The following is a 19749-nucleotide window of genomic DNA, read 5'->3' as shown; positions in this document are numbered from 1 at the left end:
ATATAAATATCTATATATACATTTCCTTTTTATCATATAATATGAATCAATTATTCACCAGAAATAGCGTCTGGAAATCATATCACACTCACCACTCAAATTCCAAACTACACAGGAGGGGGAAGAGAGGTTAATCTCCATACATGGCTCCCAATGAGGGTAATGGAGAATCAAACAAAAATCCTCCTGAAGCTGTATAATATATGTGAATCAGCCAGTATGAAAAAAAATAAATGAAAAGACAGAGGGTGCCAGTCCATGTATACAGTAAGTAGTTCTAGTGAGAGCGATCTCTGGCTCCCAACTCAATCTCTAGCATTCTCTAGAGAAATTAGAAAAAAAAACAAAAAAGCCGCTTGGTCCAAAATGCGTCAAACCTCAGAATAACCTGCCACATACCCTTTTTTTGAATGGGGGTATTAGATATGTATACGGTTGCTCATCCCAAATCTACTCTGTATTGACTATTTGACATGGCCTTTATATGTATCTTAATATGTTTTCAGCTTGTTCTAAGAAATAAAGAAGGTTTTATAATTATACCTCACACCTGTAGCTGTATGTATTTTGTGGCACCTTGAAAAAACCCCAGGCTCAATTGCAGCCAATCCTTGCTTGTCTTTATCAGTTATAGGGGTGTGGTGCCACCCACTTACCTCGCACCTCCCTACCTACTGTTATACTTTCTCCGTTTTCTTAGTTGAGTGACGCTGGGCATCATTCAACCCAGATGACTGAGGACGTGCTGTGGTGAAAATAGAGTATTACAGGGGGCAGCCTGGATTAAACATGGAGTATTGCTATGTAGGCTGCCATTCCTGACCTCCCTCTGAAAATGCTAGGTACCACACTCTGTCTTTAATTCATGTTTGATTTATTGACATTGAAAAACCATTCAGATCAGGAAAAGAGTATTCAGGTATATCTGATCTGCATACTTGATCAGTCACTCAGAAAGAACTAAAGTAATTGGATTGGCATTGCAAAAAAACAGCAATACCAAAAAAAAAAAAAAAAAAATCAGCAATGGCAGCCTCCATGTTATCTTATGGTTTCTTAAGGTTTCCTTTAAGTCCCTGTCCTAATTCTTCTGTACTCGTCTTCTTAGTCTGTATTGGATGTATCTTGGTTGGGATTCCTTCTTTTCCTGTAGTATGAATCCCAGGAGCTTTATAGATGGGAAATGTGGGGTACATCTTATAACTTTTACAAACAATAGAAAATCACTTTTCCGTATAGCTACAGCCTTTGCGTTCCTCATGGTATGAAAACCAGTAACTTTGCGACTGAGCCTCCGATTTACTAAAGTATGAATTCCACTGATGCTGCTGGACGCCATTGTACCTTGGGTCACACCTATGAGGGTGTAGGTCACAGACCTGAGACCCTGGACTCCCCTGACACAAGATTGATGGCAAAAGGTGCCAAGGCCTAGTGAAGTTGAGGGATTAATAATATCATAATAAGAATGCATACAGATCAATACTTTTGTATTTCAATGCTACTATATGCAATTAAAACAAAGCTATTTGTGCAACACTCAGTGATGAACAATTACCTCATTCAACAATCACTAACAAGTAGTTTTATTTCCATCTCTAATATGCATGTCAAGTATAGACATTTTGGGGTTGATTTACTAAAGGCAAATAGGCAGTTCACTTTGCAAGGGAATTTGCACTTTGCAGGGGAAATTTCCCTTAGCTTTGTGAATGTGGTGTAACGTCACTTTTGTAAAGAAAACCCAATCATGTGCAAGGAGATTTTTTAAAAAGTATGAGCTTCCCCTCATTCATTAAACTAAGGGCCAACTTCCCCTTCTAAGTCCAAATTCCCTTGCAAAGTAAACGGCCTATTTGCCTTCAGTAAATTAACCCCTTTATTTAAAAACGATGTTTGCACTGCATTTCAGCAACAATCTAATTATAGTTAAAACAAAGTTATACATAACAACGCTATGAAGAAATAGAGCACTAAAGAGAAATGGAAGGTTAATCAATATTTGCATATGTGTACATGATATTGAATTTCAAGAATTAATATTCTATTTAGTCATCAAAATCTATTTGTAAAGAAATATTTTGATAGAGTGGGGAAGAGTTAAAATTGTTCTCTCTTTATTTCGGTCTATGACCCCACTGGGAGATTTTTCCTCACTTCTGTTCTCTGTAATTACCTTAAAAGGAATACAAGAATTTTCCCCCATAACAGGATGGTACAGAAAGCAATAAAAACATTGTCAGAAGTTCTAGCCCTTCCCACGCCATTGGAGTCCCGAATGAAAAGTTTCTTCCTGTCTTCACAAGAAGTGAAGAAAAATCTCCCCAAACCAGCAATAAAAACCTGCCATTGGCTCTAATCCTTGTCCACTCGATCCAAACAAAATAAAAAGTTTTGGTTGGAGTTGAAATTTAATTTGACATTAATGCCCAAATTAAAAAGGAAACTACGTTTTGAATAAGGTGGGGTAGGTTTAGAACCGGTGTCAAATGTTATTTTAGTCTGTGTTCCCATGAATTACCTGTGTGGTCATCCAAATGGGAAGTAAACAGGAATCTCCCCAGTGAGGACACCGTTATATAAAGCTTACAGTGGTTGTAATACTTAACTGTAGGGTTGCCACCTGTCCAGGATTCACCCAGACAGTCTGGGTTTTGAATGCTGTGTCTGGGTTTCATGGCCGCAAAAACCCTGACACAAGATGTCAGGGAGACAGGGGCAACCAAAATTAAGCTAGGAGCTACTGGCCCCCCACTGGAAGTAGTCTCAACTGTGATATTTACATATGAATGGGTTGCACTATTTACATATGAATAAGCCACGACTCATTTTCCCCAAAAAAATTGTGTGCGTCGCTAGAGTGTTCGGGTTTCGCTTGAAGAAAAGGTGTCAACCCTACTTACCTGCTATTAAAAAATAGAATACAAAAGGTTCTGTTTGGAGTACTACTATCATTTACATCTATTTACCATAGCAGTCAGATATGATGCTGGCCATGCATGTAAGGATAAACAATGATATAACCATAATATTTGACTTCATTATATTATCAAATGATTTGGCTGAATGCTGGATCTGTGCTAGGCTGGTCATTCTTTTTCAACAAAAATGATCAGCATTTATCATTTTATTGAACAATCGCATCATTCTGTGCCTGGCCAGGATTATGTTATTTCAGCAACTTATTTCATGTTGAAAAATGTTTAAGAGCAGAGATTAAAAAAAAGATGTGATATCTAATTACATTCACATTCAAAGTGTACTGTATTGTTATAGTGACAGTAAAGAACCTCGGTTCATTCTTTCATTCTCTTTAGCTGTATGTTCTACACATAACAGTAATTCAGAAATGACATTATATTACCATGTATCTGTATTGTTTTCTTATTGAGTTAGTTAGTTACCTGATGTCTGATTAAAAAGGCAGCATTGCCATTATCAGTCTACGTCATTGCACAAGTTTGCTTTGCATCTTACCTGTCTTCTTCTCTGTAACATCCTCTACTGCCAACGGACAGGATTCACTTTGAGTGCTGGTACGATGTAAGGAGTCCTCCGATTTAGCTGTAGATGGGGAGTCCAGCTGAGTAGGCTTAGGGACGTGTTTCTTTTTCTTTTTTGGAAGCTTTTGTTTTGCCATTGCAAGAGAATAATACATTCCAAAATTATTCACAATAACTGGAACAGGCATAGCAATTGTGAGTACTCCAGCTATAGCACACAAGGCACCAACCAGCATGCCAGACCAGGTCTGTGGATACATGTCTCCATATCCAAGTGTAGTCATAGTGACTACAGCCCACCAGAACCCTATTGGGATGTTCTTGAAGTGCGTGTGATTACTTCCAGTTGGATCTGATGCTTTTGCACCTATTCTTTCTGCATAATAGATCATAGTTGCAAATATTAGAACCCCTAAAGCTAAAAAGATGATTAGAAGAAGAAATTCATTGGTGCTAGCCCGAAGGGTATGTCCAAGAACTCGTAGCCCAACAAAATGTCTTGTCAATTTGAAGATACGCAGTATCCTGACAAAGCGTACTACGCGTAGGAATCCTAGAGCATCCCTTGCAGCCTTGGATGGCAACCCACTAAGACCTAACTCCAGGTAAAATGGAAGAATGGCTACAAAGTCTATGATGTTTAGCATGTTCTTAATAAAAAGCAGTTTATCTGGACAGCAGGCAATTCGAACCAGGAACTCCAACGTGAACCAGAAAACACAGACCCCCTCTATATATGTTAGAATGGGTTCTGTTTCCACTTCTTGCACCACGAGGGTTTCTGTCACATTTCCCACTATGACAAGTTGTGTTATATTTATGTCCACAATAAAAGCTTCATGAGTTTCCAAACAGAAAGTAGTAATAGACAGCAGGATGAAGAAGAGTGAAGTAAAAGCCACTAGCTGCAAAGATGAGGAATTTAAAAAGGCAAATATAAATTTCCATTTTAATCACTGAAAACACAAACTATTTGCATGAGATATCTGTGTGTAATATGACGTTTATCACTTAAACTTAAATGAACCCATTCATTCTGAGGTTTATGTTATAGATTTTGCTTCAAATTTACAAAAACTAAGAATTTCATTTTTGTTATAGATAATTAGGGTACTAGGACAGGGAAGTTTCATGTACTGTATGTAAAGGATACAGATGTCAGAAGAAAACTGACATAGGAAATTCACAGCTTTGTTTTGAGGGTAGGCACACTTACTAGCTGCCTATATCACCCTATACCCCAAATGAATAAATAGCTCAGAGTTTCCCATTTCAATACTCTTAAAAATTACATATACAGGCAGTTCCCAGGTTACGAACAAGATAGGGTCTGTACGTTTGTTCTTAAGTTGAATTTGTATGCAAGTTGGAACAGGTACATTTTTTAGTTTTGGATAGCACAGGGAAGGGTTAACCCCCACCCCCACCCCCCTTGATTGCATGCACCACCAGCATCCATTGAGGCATCCTTTGGCTGTTTAACTGGTACTTAGAGTGATTATACTTATTACCACTCAGGATCCCTCCAGTACTACGAACATCGGCACGTGCACGGAACAGCCTGGGACCTCCGTTTTTGTAAGTACAAGTCGTACGTAACTAGGATGTTCGTAACTCGGGGACTGCTTGTACTGGCTTGAAGAATCAAATATAGTTACCATTCAATGCCTGCAAACACGTTCACCTGTCTTTTCATACACCATAGGCTCCCCAAATCCTGCAAAATTGTAATATGCAAATGGCTCACCCTCTGCTCACTCGTGCAAAGTGCTACACTGGTTATTCAGCATGACAGACTGCATATTAGCTGTTTACTTGTATTATCAGTTGGATTCACTAATATAAGGGCAAAAAAGAGACTGGTGTATCTAGCAATGTATATATTAGAAATATGTATGCACTTTAAGATACAAGGCTTGCTATCTGGACCTGGTATTGGAGTAGTATGTGCACCATTCAAGGTAAGTTTGTCAGTGGATATACTGTATACATCACCACCACTCTCCTCTTTCATCACTAATCAGTCATACTGATACCGTTACCAATACAGTTGAACTCCGGCCAAAGCCTTCTAGTTTTAGGCAAATTCACTTACATTAGAACCATTTAAAGTGGAACTGAAATAAAATAAAGATCACGTATTTACCTGGCCAAAAAAGAATAAAAGAAATACATGAAAATCATTATTGATCCTCTTTAAAGTGAACCAGTACTCGGTTTTAAACTTTCCTGCACAGGCTTTAAGAGTCCTGCACAGGAGTAGACACCTCACCGTCCTTAGTATTGTCTCTATTAGCCAGACAAGGCTCTTTGATTTCATTTCAATTTCTTACCCTGGCTTGCTTTTCCTGACTTCATGGCTAAACCCTGTCTACTGCTTTTCCACTGCCCAATGAGAATGGCTCAGTAGTCAGTTAGGGCACACTCAATGGGCAGTGGAATGTCACTTGGCAAGGATCGCTAATGACGTTTGGGACAGTCAGCCCTCGGCAACAAAGAGAAACTGGAAGCTATGGCCAAAATAATGAAGTATAGGGCAAAAAAACTAATCACCAGTCTTTCCTGCAATCCTTATGCAGCTGATCTTTTCCTTTTAACTGACTTACCATGCCTTGTTCTGCACGTTGTCTCTGTGTGGACTTGGAGGCGGCCATCTTTGTAGAGACTGGGCTTTTCTTTCTTATGTCAGAGCCTCCAACAAGGCAGCACAAAAGTGACATCCCCAAGTCTCAGTTCAAATCTCCTGAAACTAGCAAACTAGCAATGACAAAATGACAAGCAACAGTGTCTTAGATCTCACACTGCAGATATATAGCAATGAAGCTAGGTAGAGAAGTGCCTACGCACCCTAACATACCAGACGTTCCCTATAACATAGCAAAACTTTTTGAATTCAGGTCCACTTTAATGAATGCACACATTACAACCCTAAACAAAAAGTAAAGTTCATGAAATGTCGAATGAGTCTTAGAATGTTCAACAAACAGGACGGGTTTATACACAAGGGGACTGGCAGGATCACCCGCCAGCATGGCTCATTCCACTGCAAAACTGATTTGACATTTCATCTGCTATACAAAGAATTATGTGAAAATGAATATGTAGAAAAACAACAGTAAAGGGTCAACTTTCCCTCTCCTGAAGCGCAAACACAGAAAATGTGATATTACAGTAAAGAAAAGTGAAAGATTGGGAATTTATATGGCGTCTAGATGGGAGAACTGGCTAAACAGAACTCCAGACACAAATTTTCTTAACCCTTGCAGTGGCGCAAGTCCCGCACTTCAAGGGTTAGATGCTCGTTTTCATCTAGGGATGAAAATAAAAAGAATATACTCACCTGAACCATGGAGCTGGCTGGCTGCTAGGATCTTAGACCACCAGAGCGGAGGGAGAGCATGGCTTGAGGGACCAGTCCAGCAGAAACTGGCTCCATGGTTCAGATGAGTCAGGGGTGCGCAATTCCTATCACTTGATGCCTGGGACATGCAGTTCCGGGTGCCGGGCAGGTGTTTTTCTTCTACATTTAGCCCTGCTGTGCAAGCAGAAGGGCTAAATGTAAAGCAGGGCAGCCGATTTGTACAAGTGATCTTGGGTGGCTGTAGAGCTGCCCAGATCACTTGTAAGCAGCCTGTTTGTCCCTTCCCCCCGCCGGACCCCCTCCATGGTCCATCACCTCACCAGCCGTCTCTATCCCCACCATGGTTTTCGGGGTCCCCTGCTCTTCCTGGGACCATGGCAGATTACATCAAGATGGAGAGCAGGGAGCAGAGCGGATTGAGACAGGAAAGCTGTACTCGCAGCCTTCCTGTCTCAGCTGTCATAGAAGATCAAGCACAATCGTGTGCTCAAACTTCTGTATTAGAGGTCACAGCTTCCATAATGAGAACCTGTCACCCCCAAATGCCCAAAAAAACATATTTTACAAAAAAAGATAAATAAAAAATTAAATAAAGAAAAAGTGATAAAAATTTTAAAATTATAAAATAAATAAACATGAAAAAAAATTATAACCAACCCCGCCATCTGCATGCAAATAAATGCACACGCAGGGCATTGAATGTGTGTGTGCACTGAGTGCTACCCCATTCCACTGTGCGCCAAATTGTGGTGCTAGGACAGCAGTGCTCTCTAACACGCACAATGTGCATAAAGGGTAAGTTTCAGCATTGCGGTCATCGGAAGCCCGCCCCTCAGATCGAGAGTGCGATCTGCCTGTCCAAGATAGGCAGATCGTACGTTTTTTTAATCCCTGTACAACCATCGCAAGACTAAAGTCTTGCGATGGTTGTAGAGTGTATGGCCACCTTTACCTTTCAGCGAACAGCCCTTCCTCTCCACCGGTATGAGTGCACAGTCTGTACCCCATGCTGCTGCCCAGTGCAGCCCTGCGCTATGGATTTTGAATTTCGCTGGCAAATTGCGAGCACTCATTGGTCAATGATGTGAAACCTCGCGCCACTACTCTAATCAAGTTAAGCAGCAGCTGAAATCTGTGTGGTCAGATATAAGGTATGAAATTAATGGTAAAAGCCGCGCTGTGTGAATGAGACCGCAAAGTGTCAGATATAGTAGATGCTGACCTTGGAGTAATGTGATACAATGTGTAAAAAGTGCAAAACAAAAAAGAAACGCATGTATATAACATGCACCTTAGTGTAAATGTAATTGCTACAAAATATCCATAATGAAAAATCAAATGCACTAAATATTAACTGTGAATCAATGTGATGCAATGTGCAAAGAATACCGACAAGAAAAACGCATGTGTGTAACTTGCACTCCAGTGAAAATAATAAATGGTTAAAAAATGTCCATGATCCTGGATCTTCAATAGTCCATTAAGTAAATAGAAGATAAAACATTGGATGTAGAATAAACTTAGTCTCCTGTGACCATCAACAAAGAAATCTTCTGGAATGCACCTCACCTTTAGCAGAGACCCACCAGGGTCTGTATGCGCTGTTCCTCTAATTCAAAACAGGTCTCAGGTACAGACTCTTGCAGTCTCAGGAGTTGGAAACAGACAGTTCATCCGAATAGGCCCATGCATCAAATAAAATAAAAAGTGGAAACTCGTAGTGTCATCACATTGATTCACAGTTAATATTTAGTGCATTTGATTTTTCATTATGGATATTTTGTAGCAATTACTTTTACACTAAGGTGCATGTTATATAAATGCGTTTCTTTTTTGTTTTGCACTTTTTACACATTGTATCACATTACTCCAAGGTCAGCATCTACTATATCTGACACTTTGCGGTCTCATTCACACAGCGCGGCTTTTACCATTAATTTCACTCATTGGTCAGCGCAGAAACGCTTCTTAGCATGGTTAAATACAGCTTTCGTTAAAATTATTTGTCGAAAGAGCCGGTCTCAAAATGGATCAGTAGAGATGCACACATTTAAGTGTTGTTTGACCTTACGTTTATTTGGGGGTCATAATATTGGGTGAGCCGCTTTCCAAGGCAGAGGGTGTCGAAAGCACAGAAGAATCAAGCGGAATTTTGTTGATCATATTGCACTTTGAATGTTTTGTATATTTCTGTTTAATGTAAATAGTGCTGTCTTGGACTTTATAATTTGCTTAGGGATGTAATGTGCACATTTCTTAATGTTTTAGATTTAGATTTTTTGGGAAGTAAAGAGCGGAGTTTATTTACAGAAAAGTATTCTGTCTACTTTAATTAATAAATTGTATTTTGTATCTTGCAGTGAGATCCCTACAGGCAGACTCATAAAGAGAACCTGTCACCTCCAAATGATATCACATAGGGGCTTGTTATCCCGAGTAATATCAATAAAGTTAAGTGGAAAAAAAAAGTGATAAAAAAAAAGATTACAAAATACAAAAATTAAAAAAAAAAAAAAAATTTAAGACAATAAAAGCTATTTTAAAAAAAAGGTAGAAAAAAAACAAAATAATAAAAAAAAAGTGCTAAAAAAATAAATACAAAATTAAAATAACAAAAAATTCCGCCCTCCCAACTGCGTACGAATAAACGCATGTGTAGGACATTGTGTGTGTGCGCTGAGTGCTGCTCCCATTCCACTGTGTGCCATATTGTGGTAATGGGGCAGCAGCGCTCTCTAACACACACAATGCACATTAAAGGGCAAGTTCAATTTCCCAAGTTGTTTGGGAAAAATGGAATTACCCTCTTAAATCTAGCCAACAATCTCCCCCCCGCCCCTTACTTAACTTTTGACAAAAGGTCCTTTCCCTCCGCCGGTAAAGGTATACTATTCAGTGCAGCCATACACTATGGATTTTGAATTTCACTCGCACATTGTGCACCACACTGACCAAGGTGACCACACTGACCAATGAGAAGCACTTCTTAGCATGTTAAATACGGTTTTGGTTCAAATTATTTTTTGTATCAGGACAAGTATAATCATGGATTGAGTTACAGTTCTTCATAATTATAAAGAAACTGCCCTAAAATCATTAGTCCGTATTGTTTTAGAAAAAATTTACCTTTAAGAAAAAGTATTGGTAAAGTTAAGTGAAAAGTAAGTGGTAATTGGTATTGGCAAGTACCTGAGAGAAAGTACTTTAAAAAAATTGTTTCGGTGCATCCCTATTTTACATCTCAGAGAATACATTTGGAGCCCAATTTAGTGATTATTGCAGTGAGCTTAAAGTAGTATTACATTCTCAACCTTTTTTTTTTTTTAAATAATGAATCCAGATCAATAAATATATATTGCCCCCAAACCTCCCCCCTGCGCCACCACTCTGCAGCTCGCTCCTCCCCGCTGAGAGCCCGCTGCGGTTTGTGTCCCTTACGATTGAAGGGGACACAGACCACTGCAGCTGTCGCCCAGTGGGAGGAGTGATCGGCTGACAGCCAACACCGCTGTGACCCTACACTGGGTACAATAGCCAGACTGCTATTCAAATTGCAATAGCCAATAGCAGGCTGACTATTGCACCCGCCCACTACCTGCTGTCAATCAGCAGAGGAACTGTCTCCTTCAGGTCCCTCCTCTGCTGATTGACAGCAGGCAGTGGACAGGTGCAATAGCCAGCCTGCTATTGCACCCGCCCACTGCCTGGTCTGTTTACATCCAGCTAGGACTGAAACAACTAATCGACTAAGTCGATAATAATCGATAATGAAAATTGTTGTCATAGATTTTTATTATCGATTAGTTGGCCAGTCGATTTGTTGGGCTGCTTGCGGCTCCACATACGCTTCCCCTCCCCGCCTCACCCAGCTTTTATATGTTTGTATTTTTGTCCAATTTTGGCATGTTATTTTATATAAAAGTTTGGATATTTTATTATATTGTCTATATATTGTCTATGTTTGTAACTCCCCATTTGTGTATTTTATTTTAAATTAATATGGTATTTCATTTTTTTAATCAGATTAATCGAAAAAATAAATCGGCCAACCAATCCATTTAAAAAAAATAATCGTCAGTTGCAGCCCTAATTTTTGTCCAAGCAATTACAGTCAAGGCTCCAATTCACTCAGCTCAGCTGCCCTGAACTTCCTGTTCAGGACAACATCACAAGCGGGAGCACAGTCTCCAGCAGCTATCCATCTACTAGCATGTAGAAGGGAGGAAGGAGGAGTTGGGAGCAGGGAGTGTCTTGCCTTGCTGTACCTGTGTGTTTCTGGAGACACACACAGCTTACTAACGCACACAAGGGTGGCTCCATGGGACCCTGCAAGGTAAAGGAGACACCTTAAACAGTATATCAGGGCCAGTGACAAGTGTAATTGCACCTTACTTTAAAGTAACTAAACGTTCACTGCAACTTAAGTAATCGCCGGAAAACCGCCATCGTACGATAATCGGCAGGTGAATGGAAGGCGTGCAACCGTTTCTACTGTACGGTCGCACGTCTTTTGTCTTACGAGCAGGCTCGAAAACCCGCTGAGGATCGTACGATTGTCGGCTGGTTTGTTGCCTGCTCGTAAGACAAATGCCGCACGGTACGCAAGTACGATCTGCCTGTCCAAGATGAGCAGATCGTACGTTTTTTCAATGACTTTACAAACATCGCAAGACAAAAGTCTTGCGATGGTTGTAAGGTGTATGGGCACCTCAACTCCACGCCCTGAGACTTCACCTTCTGGAGCAGCATGAATGAGACACTACGGCAAGGGGGCACAACTGGAAAATAAGCCAGTGAGTTATTCAGTCCTGCAGTACCACATCCACATTTGGAATACTAGTTTAGTGACAGGGCCTCTTTCATCTGGTGATAAAAAAGGGATTTGTTTTTGTGGCCAGGAGGTAATGGGGAGTCACAAGTGGTGCATGCAGCCGCCTGTACAAATCGATGACAGGCTGCAGCTGCACCTTCCTCAGAGTGTATACTTGCCTAAGGGCATGGAGGTACATCCCTGGACACAGACTGCGTGCAAGAGAGTACATCTGTTCATGCTTGTAACTTTGTTTACTAATGTACAGCCACATCCTGTCATAACATCATCATGTTTGTATGGATCTCTGTGGCCATGTAAATAAGGCCTAATCTTTGACTGTATTTGAAGTAGGGATGCACCGATATCGATACTAGTATCGGTGCCGATACAGGGCACCCAATTCTAAAGACCGATACTGACCCTTAACATTTTTAACCACTTCCAACGGGTTCACGTAAATACACGTCATGCGCTGCAGGTGGTTATACCGCGAACACGCCTGCTGCAGCCCTGTTCTTGGTACCGTTTTAAACAGCAGACGATTGCTGTTTAAATACAAGTTATCTGGCGTCTGTACAGGCGCCGGATCGCTTGTACCGTGCGGCACTGCGTGTCGTCCCCCCTGCCAGTGCTGCCATCGGCTTCCTGGGCTCCGCTGTCCCCCGCGCGAGCCTGGGACCGGCATAGTGGGTCTCCCATTATGGATCGGAGGGAGATCAGCAGGCTTACAGCCATTGATCTCTCCTCCGATCACTGGACCCGGAAGTGATGTGCATTACATCACTTCCGGTGTCACTGGGCACATTCTCCGGCTCCTAGAGCCAGAAGAAGAAGCTGGTGAAGCAGATATTAAAGACCCCTGATGTCTCCATAAAGAGGACCTGTCACATTATATTTGCCATTACATAGGGGGCTTGTTAGCCCCCTATGTGACAGCAATAAAGTGGAGTGTAAAAATGTTTTAACCACCTTCCGTCCATGGCCGTTTGTGAACGATCTCTCTTTGATCTCTTTTCCTGTCCCCGAATGCAGGAAGTGATGTATATTACATCACTTCCTGCATTCAGTGTCACTCTTCGGTGCAGAACACCGGAGAGAAGCTGATGAAGCAGATCTCTGCTTCATCAGATTCTCTGGGGGTCCCTAGGTAACATCAGAGGTCTTGGAGACCCCTGATGTCTCCATAAAGAGGACCTGTTTGGTGAACTGGCTATTACATAGGGGATTTCTTAGTCCCCTATGTGATAGCAATAAAGTTAAGTCTAAAAAAAAATTAAAATTAAAGCATTAAAAAAAATAAAGGAGCTAAAAAAATATTCACAAATAATAATTAAAAAAAAACACAAAAAATGTTTTAAAGTCCCCCGCCCCTCCCCCCACATAAACGCAAACATGCGTCGGGTTCGCCTATATACGAAAACGACGATTGCGCCCATTATGCAGCATGTTACATATCGCCGCGAACGTCGCAATGAGAGCAATAATTTTAGGGCCATCAATCACTGATAACACTAAACTGATGAGCGGTAAAAGCTTTTAAAGCGTCGCCTATGGACAATTTTGGTTGCGGCCGTTTTCTGCGATTTCGCGGGCGCGCACAATTTTAAAACTTGACATGTTTAGTGTCTATTTACCCGACGTGACATCGTCTTTTATATTGTACCAAAAAAGTGGGGTGATAAATGTTTCATAACATTTTATAGGGAAAAATGTTTTTTTGTCAAATTTTTCTGTTATATAGTAAAAAATAAAACCCCCAGTGGTGATTAAATACCACCAAAAGAAAGCTCTATCTGTCCCCACAAAATGGTATGAAATTCATTTCAGTACAGCATTGCATGACGGAATAAACGTCAGTCAAAGTACTGCAGCGCTGAATACTTAAAAATGGCCTGGCCAGGAAGGGGGTGAAACACCTGGTCTTCAAGTGGTTATAAAAATAAAAGTAACGTAAAAAAAAAATTCAAAGTCCCTGCGCACGCACATACAGCACAAACACGGGCCGGATGCGCCTCAATGCAAAAAGGAAAATTGTGCCACGCGTTACATATTGTTGCGAGCATCGGAGTGAGAGCAATAATTCTAGGCTCATCAATCACTGTTAACAATAAACTGATGAGCAGTAAAAGCATTTAAACCGTTGCCTATGCGAAATTTTGGTTATTGTAGTTTTTGCGGTTTTACGGACGCAGCAATTTAAGGCTTGATATGTTTGGTATCTATTTACTCGACGTGACCCTATCTTTTATATTTGGCCAAATTGGGTATTATATTCTGTTTCTATGCATTAAATTTAATTTAGTGTATTGTATCCTAAAAATACTTGTTTGATAAACATTTGTGCAAATACCTTGTGACATAAAAAATTGCAACTAAAATTTTTTTTTTCTACAGAGCCTCTGCTTTTAGAAAATATATCATTGTTTGGGGGTCTGAAGCTGTTTTCTAGCCAAAACTTCAGATTTCATTGTGTGTGCAAATGTAAGAAATTGCTCCGGGCAGCAAGTGGTTTAACACGTTCAGCTGGCTGAGTTCCAGCGCTTTCTGGGGACCTCAGGCAGCTTGCTGAGGACCTTGCAGTAGCTGTCCTTGGCAGTGCCGGTCTAGCCGCACATCTTCTCCTTCCCGAGACCGACAGCCCAACACCTGCTGTACTGCGCTGGAGAGCTTAATGCCTGGCACCCACCGGTAGAGCCATGGGGAGCCGCACATACAGCCCTGGTGAGACACGATCGTATCAATAGCCGGTAGAGCCCTGGAGAGCCCCACATGCAGCCCTGGTAACACCCAAATGCAGCCCTGCAAAGCCTAGCATAGACAGGACAGCCCTGGAGAACCCCACATGCAGTCCTGGTGAGATGCGAAAGCAGCCCTGGAGAGCTCCACATGCAGACCTGGTGAGACGCGAACGCAGCTCTGGTGACACCCAAATGCAGCCCTAGTGAGACCCAAATGCAGCCCTGGTAAGACGTGAATACAGCCCTGGAGAGCCACACATGCAGACCTGGTGACACCCAAACGTAGGCGAGATCTGCATGCAGCTCTGGAGAGACTCGCATGTAGCCCTGGTGAGACACGAATGAAGCCCTGCAGAGCCAAGCAATAGACAGGACAGCCCTGGAGAGCCCCACATGCAGACCTGGTGAGATGCGAACGGAGCCCTAGAGAGCCCCACATGCAGACCTGGTGAGACGCGAACGCAGACTTCGTGAAACCCAAACACAGCCCTGGTGAGATCTGCATGCAGACCTGGTGAAACCGCACACAGTCCTGGTGAATGCCTGCAGACACCGCCGCACCTCTGAGTGACCCTTGCAGCCCTTTTGGAGCCTGACATAACCTCCTGAGAACAGGTAAGTAAACTTTTATACTGCGGCTGCCTATTGTTCTTCTTTTATTGGTGTATGTCAAAGTACTAATCAAATGCAATAGAGAATGGCAAATCTCAGCAATCCATGATTGCTGGTTGCCATTCTCCATTGCTGTGTAATCATGGATTGAGCTACAGTTCTTCATAATTATAAAGAAACTTCCCTAAAATCACCAGTCTGTATTGTTTTAGAGAAAGTGTCACCTGTCCCTTTAAGAAAAAGTATTGGTAATTGGTATCGGTGAACACATATACAGGGCTGGATTTCCCACAAGGCCACCGATGCCTGGCCTTGGGGCAGTAGAGTGTAGAGGGGCAGTGCAGCCGCATGGCGGGTAGTTTTTTTTTCTACATTTAGCCCTGCTGCGGGCATTCAGGGCTAAATGTAGAGCGGGGAAGCCGGCGCTCCGTTTACTACAAGTGATCCCAGCGATGCTGCCGAGTGTCCTCACAGCCTTCCCAACTCAGCTTTTCACAAGAGAGACAGCACAGTGCTGTGCTCAAACTCCTGTATTGTAAATGCTATCACACAGAGGCTTGTTATCTCTTGTGTAATAGCAATAAAGTTAAGAGGAATAAAAAAAAAGAATAAAAATGTAAACTTCTTTTATAAAAAGTAAAAAATAAGAAATGATAATTAAACTAAAAAAAATTTAAAAAATAAAAAACTAATTAAGAAAAAAAAAATTTATAAAAAACTAAAAAAAAAAGTTAAGACAAATAAAAATGTAAAAAATTAAAATTAAAAAGTGATAAAGTAAAAAACAAAAAAAAACCCCAACCCTGCGACCTAGTTGCCATTCTGGAGGGGGGCGTGTTGGCGAGGAGGGGGGTGCATTCAGGAACCCGACCTCGGGGCAGTAGAGAGTAAATCCGGCCCTGTACATATAAAAAACAATTGTGAAACATTTGACTCAATATTTCAAACTACAAATCAATTATCCAACAAATGCAATAATAATAATAGAACCATCAAATAATGTGTAAGAAATATCCCAACGTGAAATAAGTAGAATAACTGTGGATAACAAATACCGTATTTTTCCGTCTATAAGACGCCCCCAACTTTTCTTACCCAAAATTCAGAAATAAATATTTTAAATGATATTATGCATCACACTTCTGAGCCAATCACTTTATTCAGCCGCTTTACCGGTATTTTTTCATTTTCTGAAATTTTTATGGTCACAGAATGCTCTGACATTACCGCTCTGGGCACTGTCTACACGCTCTCCCCAGCAACAGCTGACGTCAAGTAGAAAAGATTTATGATTGGAGGAGAACTGTTATCTTGTCTCTGCAATTCGCTCTCCCCAGCAACAGCTGACGTCAGATACAAAAGATTTATGATTGGAGGAGAACTGTTATCTTGTCTCTGCAATCCGAAGTTTCACTTGTGAGGCTAGTTTGCAGTGGTATCAGCACTTTCAAAACGGCGCCCCCCCCCCCGTGCATAAGACGCCCCTCTATTTTTAGGTAAGCCTTTTTATGAAAAAGTAGCGTCTTATACACGGAAAAATACGGTAAGTGTAATCTTCCAATCCACCATTCAAAATATGTAGATGAAGTCCACAAATGGAAAATAGTGTAATCTCCCCAAAAAAACACGTTACACCTCCGTGCAAGTGTAAGAAATCCACACTCACCAGATCCTAATGCTAAAGCTATCATATTTCAGATAAGCCAGAAGTGTTTTTTTCTCCTTAATCCTCCAGCATTTAATCCTCACACAGAATCCGGTCTCCAATCTACTGTGTCTCCTCAGCGTTCTCCAAGGAGCCAGGAACAGATGTATACCCAAATTCGTTTGCTTCTCTCTCACTTCTTAGATGGAATATGCGGCTCAAAGTAATGGATTAAAAATCTCCCATAGTGTTGTATGCTTTAAAATAGCATTTATTAAAAGACTAAAAAAAACACTTACAAACATAAAATCCAAATCGAGCAGAAAATCCTCCATGACGCCACTATCCACGTTTGTCGGCACGCTCCGCCCACTCTTGACTTTTTCACAAGGAAATAGTGTGCGATGGATTTTAAATCCATAACTTTGAGCCGCATACTCCATCTAAGAAGTGTGAGAGAAGCAAACGAATTTGGGTATAAACCTGTTCCTGGCTCCTTGGAGATCGCTGAGGAGACGCGGTAGATTGGAGACCGGATTCTGTGCGAGGATTAAAGAGAAAAAAGCGCATATCTGAAATATGATAGCCATTAGGATCTGCTGAGTGTGGATTTCTTACACTTGCACGGAGGTGTGAAGCACTTTTTGGAAGATTACACTATTTTTCACTTGTGGACTTCATCTACATATTCTGATTGGCGGATTGCCACTCATTTGTTATGAACTTTATCCAGTTATTCTACTTATGTCACCGTGGGATATTCCTAACACATTATTTGATGGTTCTATTATTATTACTGCATTTGTTAGAATGAGGAAAATTGATTTGCAGTTTGCGATATTGAGTCATATGCTTCACAATTGATTTTTCTATGTGTGCACATTGATAAGCGTGGCGATTTGTTTGAGTTGTATTTTAGAAGTGTTTCTCTATTTACACTGCAGTTGTCATCTATTCAATACTGGATTCGAGTGAAAATGGATCACCATAGCGCAGGTTAATATTGTTTTTTGTACAATTAGATTGTTGCACGTGTGGTGTGGTGAGATTAGCGCTGTCCCTATTGAAAGTTTTCCCCTCAGCGACAGCCATAACATTTGACTTTTCCCTCCCAGTGAAAGTAGCTAGGGTGAATCTCCCTAGCTGGGGCGTAAACCTGACCATTCTTCTAATCCTTTCCTGATATCCCTAAAACTAACATTAAAAAAAAAAAGCACGGGCCAGAGATTCACTTTAAAGCAACAAATGAAAAGCCAGGTCTTTAAAAACGAGGGATTCTGACTGGGGGGGGGAATTAAAAAAATGTGTCTGAGAGAAACTTTGTTCTCAACTGGAGTGCAGCCAATCAGCTTTCATATTTTCATTTTCGAAGCTGTGTGGAAAAAATGAAAGGTAGATGCTGATTGATTGCAATGGGCAATGGCAACAGTTGAGCTAGAACTTGTCTCTGTAACTGTTTCTCAATTCCCTCCAGTGTAGCACGGGGAAACCACCTGTGAAACCACAAGTCCCATCATGCCTTTGGGAGTCATACCTGTGGCTGTCTTGCCACATCTCATGGGACTTGTAGTTCCACCACAGTTAGAGTGCCAAAGTTTCCTATCATTGCAATCTCTCTCTTTCTACCTTCTAGTACAGGGGTGGGCAAAAGAAAGCCCTCCAGCTGTTGTGGAACTACAAATCCCATAAGACACTGCAGGATTCTCCCCACCACAGGCATGACTCGCACAGACAGATGCATGACGGGACTTGTAGTTCCACAGCACCTGGAGGGCCGAGTATGCCCACCCCTGCACTAGTATCCTTTCCACAGCAACGTCAAACACACACACATGCGGCACCCCTTGAAGTTGAGTTAGGACAGGGTGGGGCACTCACCCTAGCAGCTTGAGATGAGTAAGGGTCCTCAAAGAGAGCCCACATTCGAGCCTGCCATCTCCTCCAGCGAACTCTGGACCTGTCAGGCGTCTCCTCTACGCACAGCAACTCCGGAGTTGAATTCTTTTCGTCATCTGTATCCTCGGCTTCCACGTTTTCGAAAATATCCAGAGCCTCCTCCGCTTCCCGGTGCTGGCGGTAGGTCATCCAGCAACAGGGCTCCACATCGGTTTCGTCGATGCCCCAAAACGCCAACTCCTCCTCGAAGAGCGGTCCGCAGATGTCGGCCGGGCAGTGCAGCTTGCCCGTGCGGTAGTAATTGAGCACATAGGAGAAGATGCCGGGGTGCCGGTCAAAGAAATACTCATTATGCTGCGGGTCCAGATCCAAGTGGCTGGAGGTTTCGGGTTCCGCCAGCCACGCCAAGCGGGTCCCTGGCAGCGTCCTCAGCGTACTCCTGTAGGTCTCATGCCGAGTGCCCCCGACGTTGATGGTGATCTTGCCAGAGTCTTCCACCTTTGCCATCTCTTCCTTCAGACATGTTTTAGAGGATGGCTTGTTCCCAGACTTTCGTCCTCGGTAAGATGACACACACACCGAACTAATCATAGATTTTCCTCGGTTACCACACCTCTTGATGGTCGGTAGAGGACAAGCAAAGACCCCCCCCGGGCGCCCTTCCAACAGGTGATCGAGAGAGAGAGGAAGAGACGGGCGGCCAGAGCTCGGCGTTGGAGAGGGGAGTGACTCTGATGATGAGGAGGATGATTTGTCTCCGGCAATTGGAGAATCGGCTCAGCAATCGGAGACACCTACCACCAAAAAAAAGCCACTTCCCTGTGCAGGTAAGGACACAAAGCCAGGGGAGATGTCACACACACAAAACTCACAAAGTCAGTGTTGTCTCTCTTCTGTGCAACAAGCCGATCGAGCTCCTCAGTTTAATACTTCCCACACAAACATGGGAACCTGTTCCTTCCCAGGCAGTGCGTAGGCCTTTCTATTCACAAGTACGAAGTTACATACATTGGAGCTTTATTTCGATGGCGCTTTAATCATTGGCCTTCAAGTGAGAGAAACAACTTGTGCTTTACACAGCGATCGCAGCCGTACAAACGTGAGCAAAGTCTATAGACAGTGGGCAGCTTGTGGTGCGCAGGTGTCGCTGTCATCACAACACAGCCGTATCATATGCTGAG

General features: G+C 42.1%; 1 protein-coding gene across 1 annotated transcript in view; it reads right to left on the bottom strand.

Annotated features, from left to right (window-relative positions):
* Window positions 1–19403, bottom strand: part of KCNC4 (potassium voltage-gated channel subfamily C member 4) — a 42737-nt gene extending 23334 nt beyond the window's left edge. The window contains exons 1-2 of the mRNA XM_018557248.1: window positions 18551–19403; window positions 3478–4408 (exon numbers count right to left, since the gene is read on the bottom strand). Coding sequence (XP_018412750.1) covers window positions 3478–4408; window positions 18551–19159 — 1540 coding nt within the window. The 5' untranslated portion in view covers window positions 19160–19403. The remainder of the gene's footprint in view (window positions 1–3477; window positions 4409–18550) is intronic.
* Between the last annotated feature and the right edge of the window lie 346 nt (window positions 19404–19749).

Source organism: Nanorana parkeri, unplaced genomic scaffold (assembly GCF_000935625.1).
Source record: "Nanorana parkeri isolate BGI_ZX_2015 unplaced genomic scaffold, ASM93562v1 scaffold276, whole genome shotgun sequence".
Lineage (NCBI taxonomy): Eukaryota > Metazoa > Chordata > Amphibia > Anura > Dicroglossidae > Nanorana > Nanorana parkeri.
This window is presented reverse-complemented; position numbering and strand designations above follow the sequence as displayed.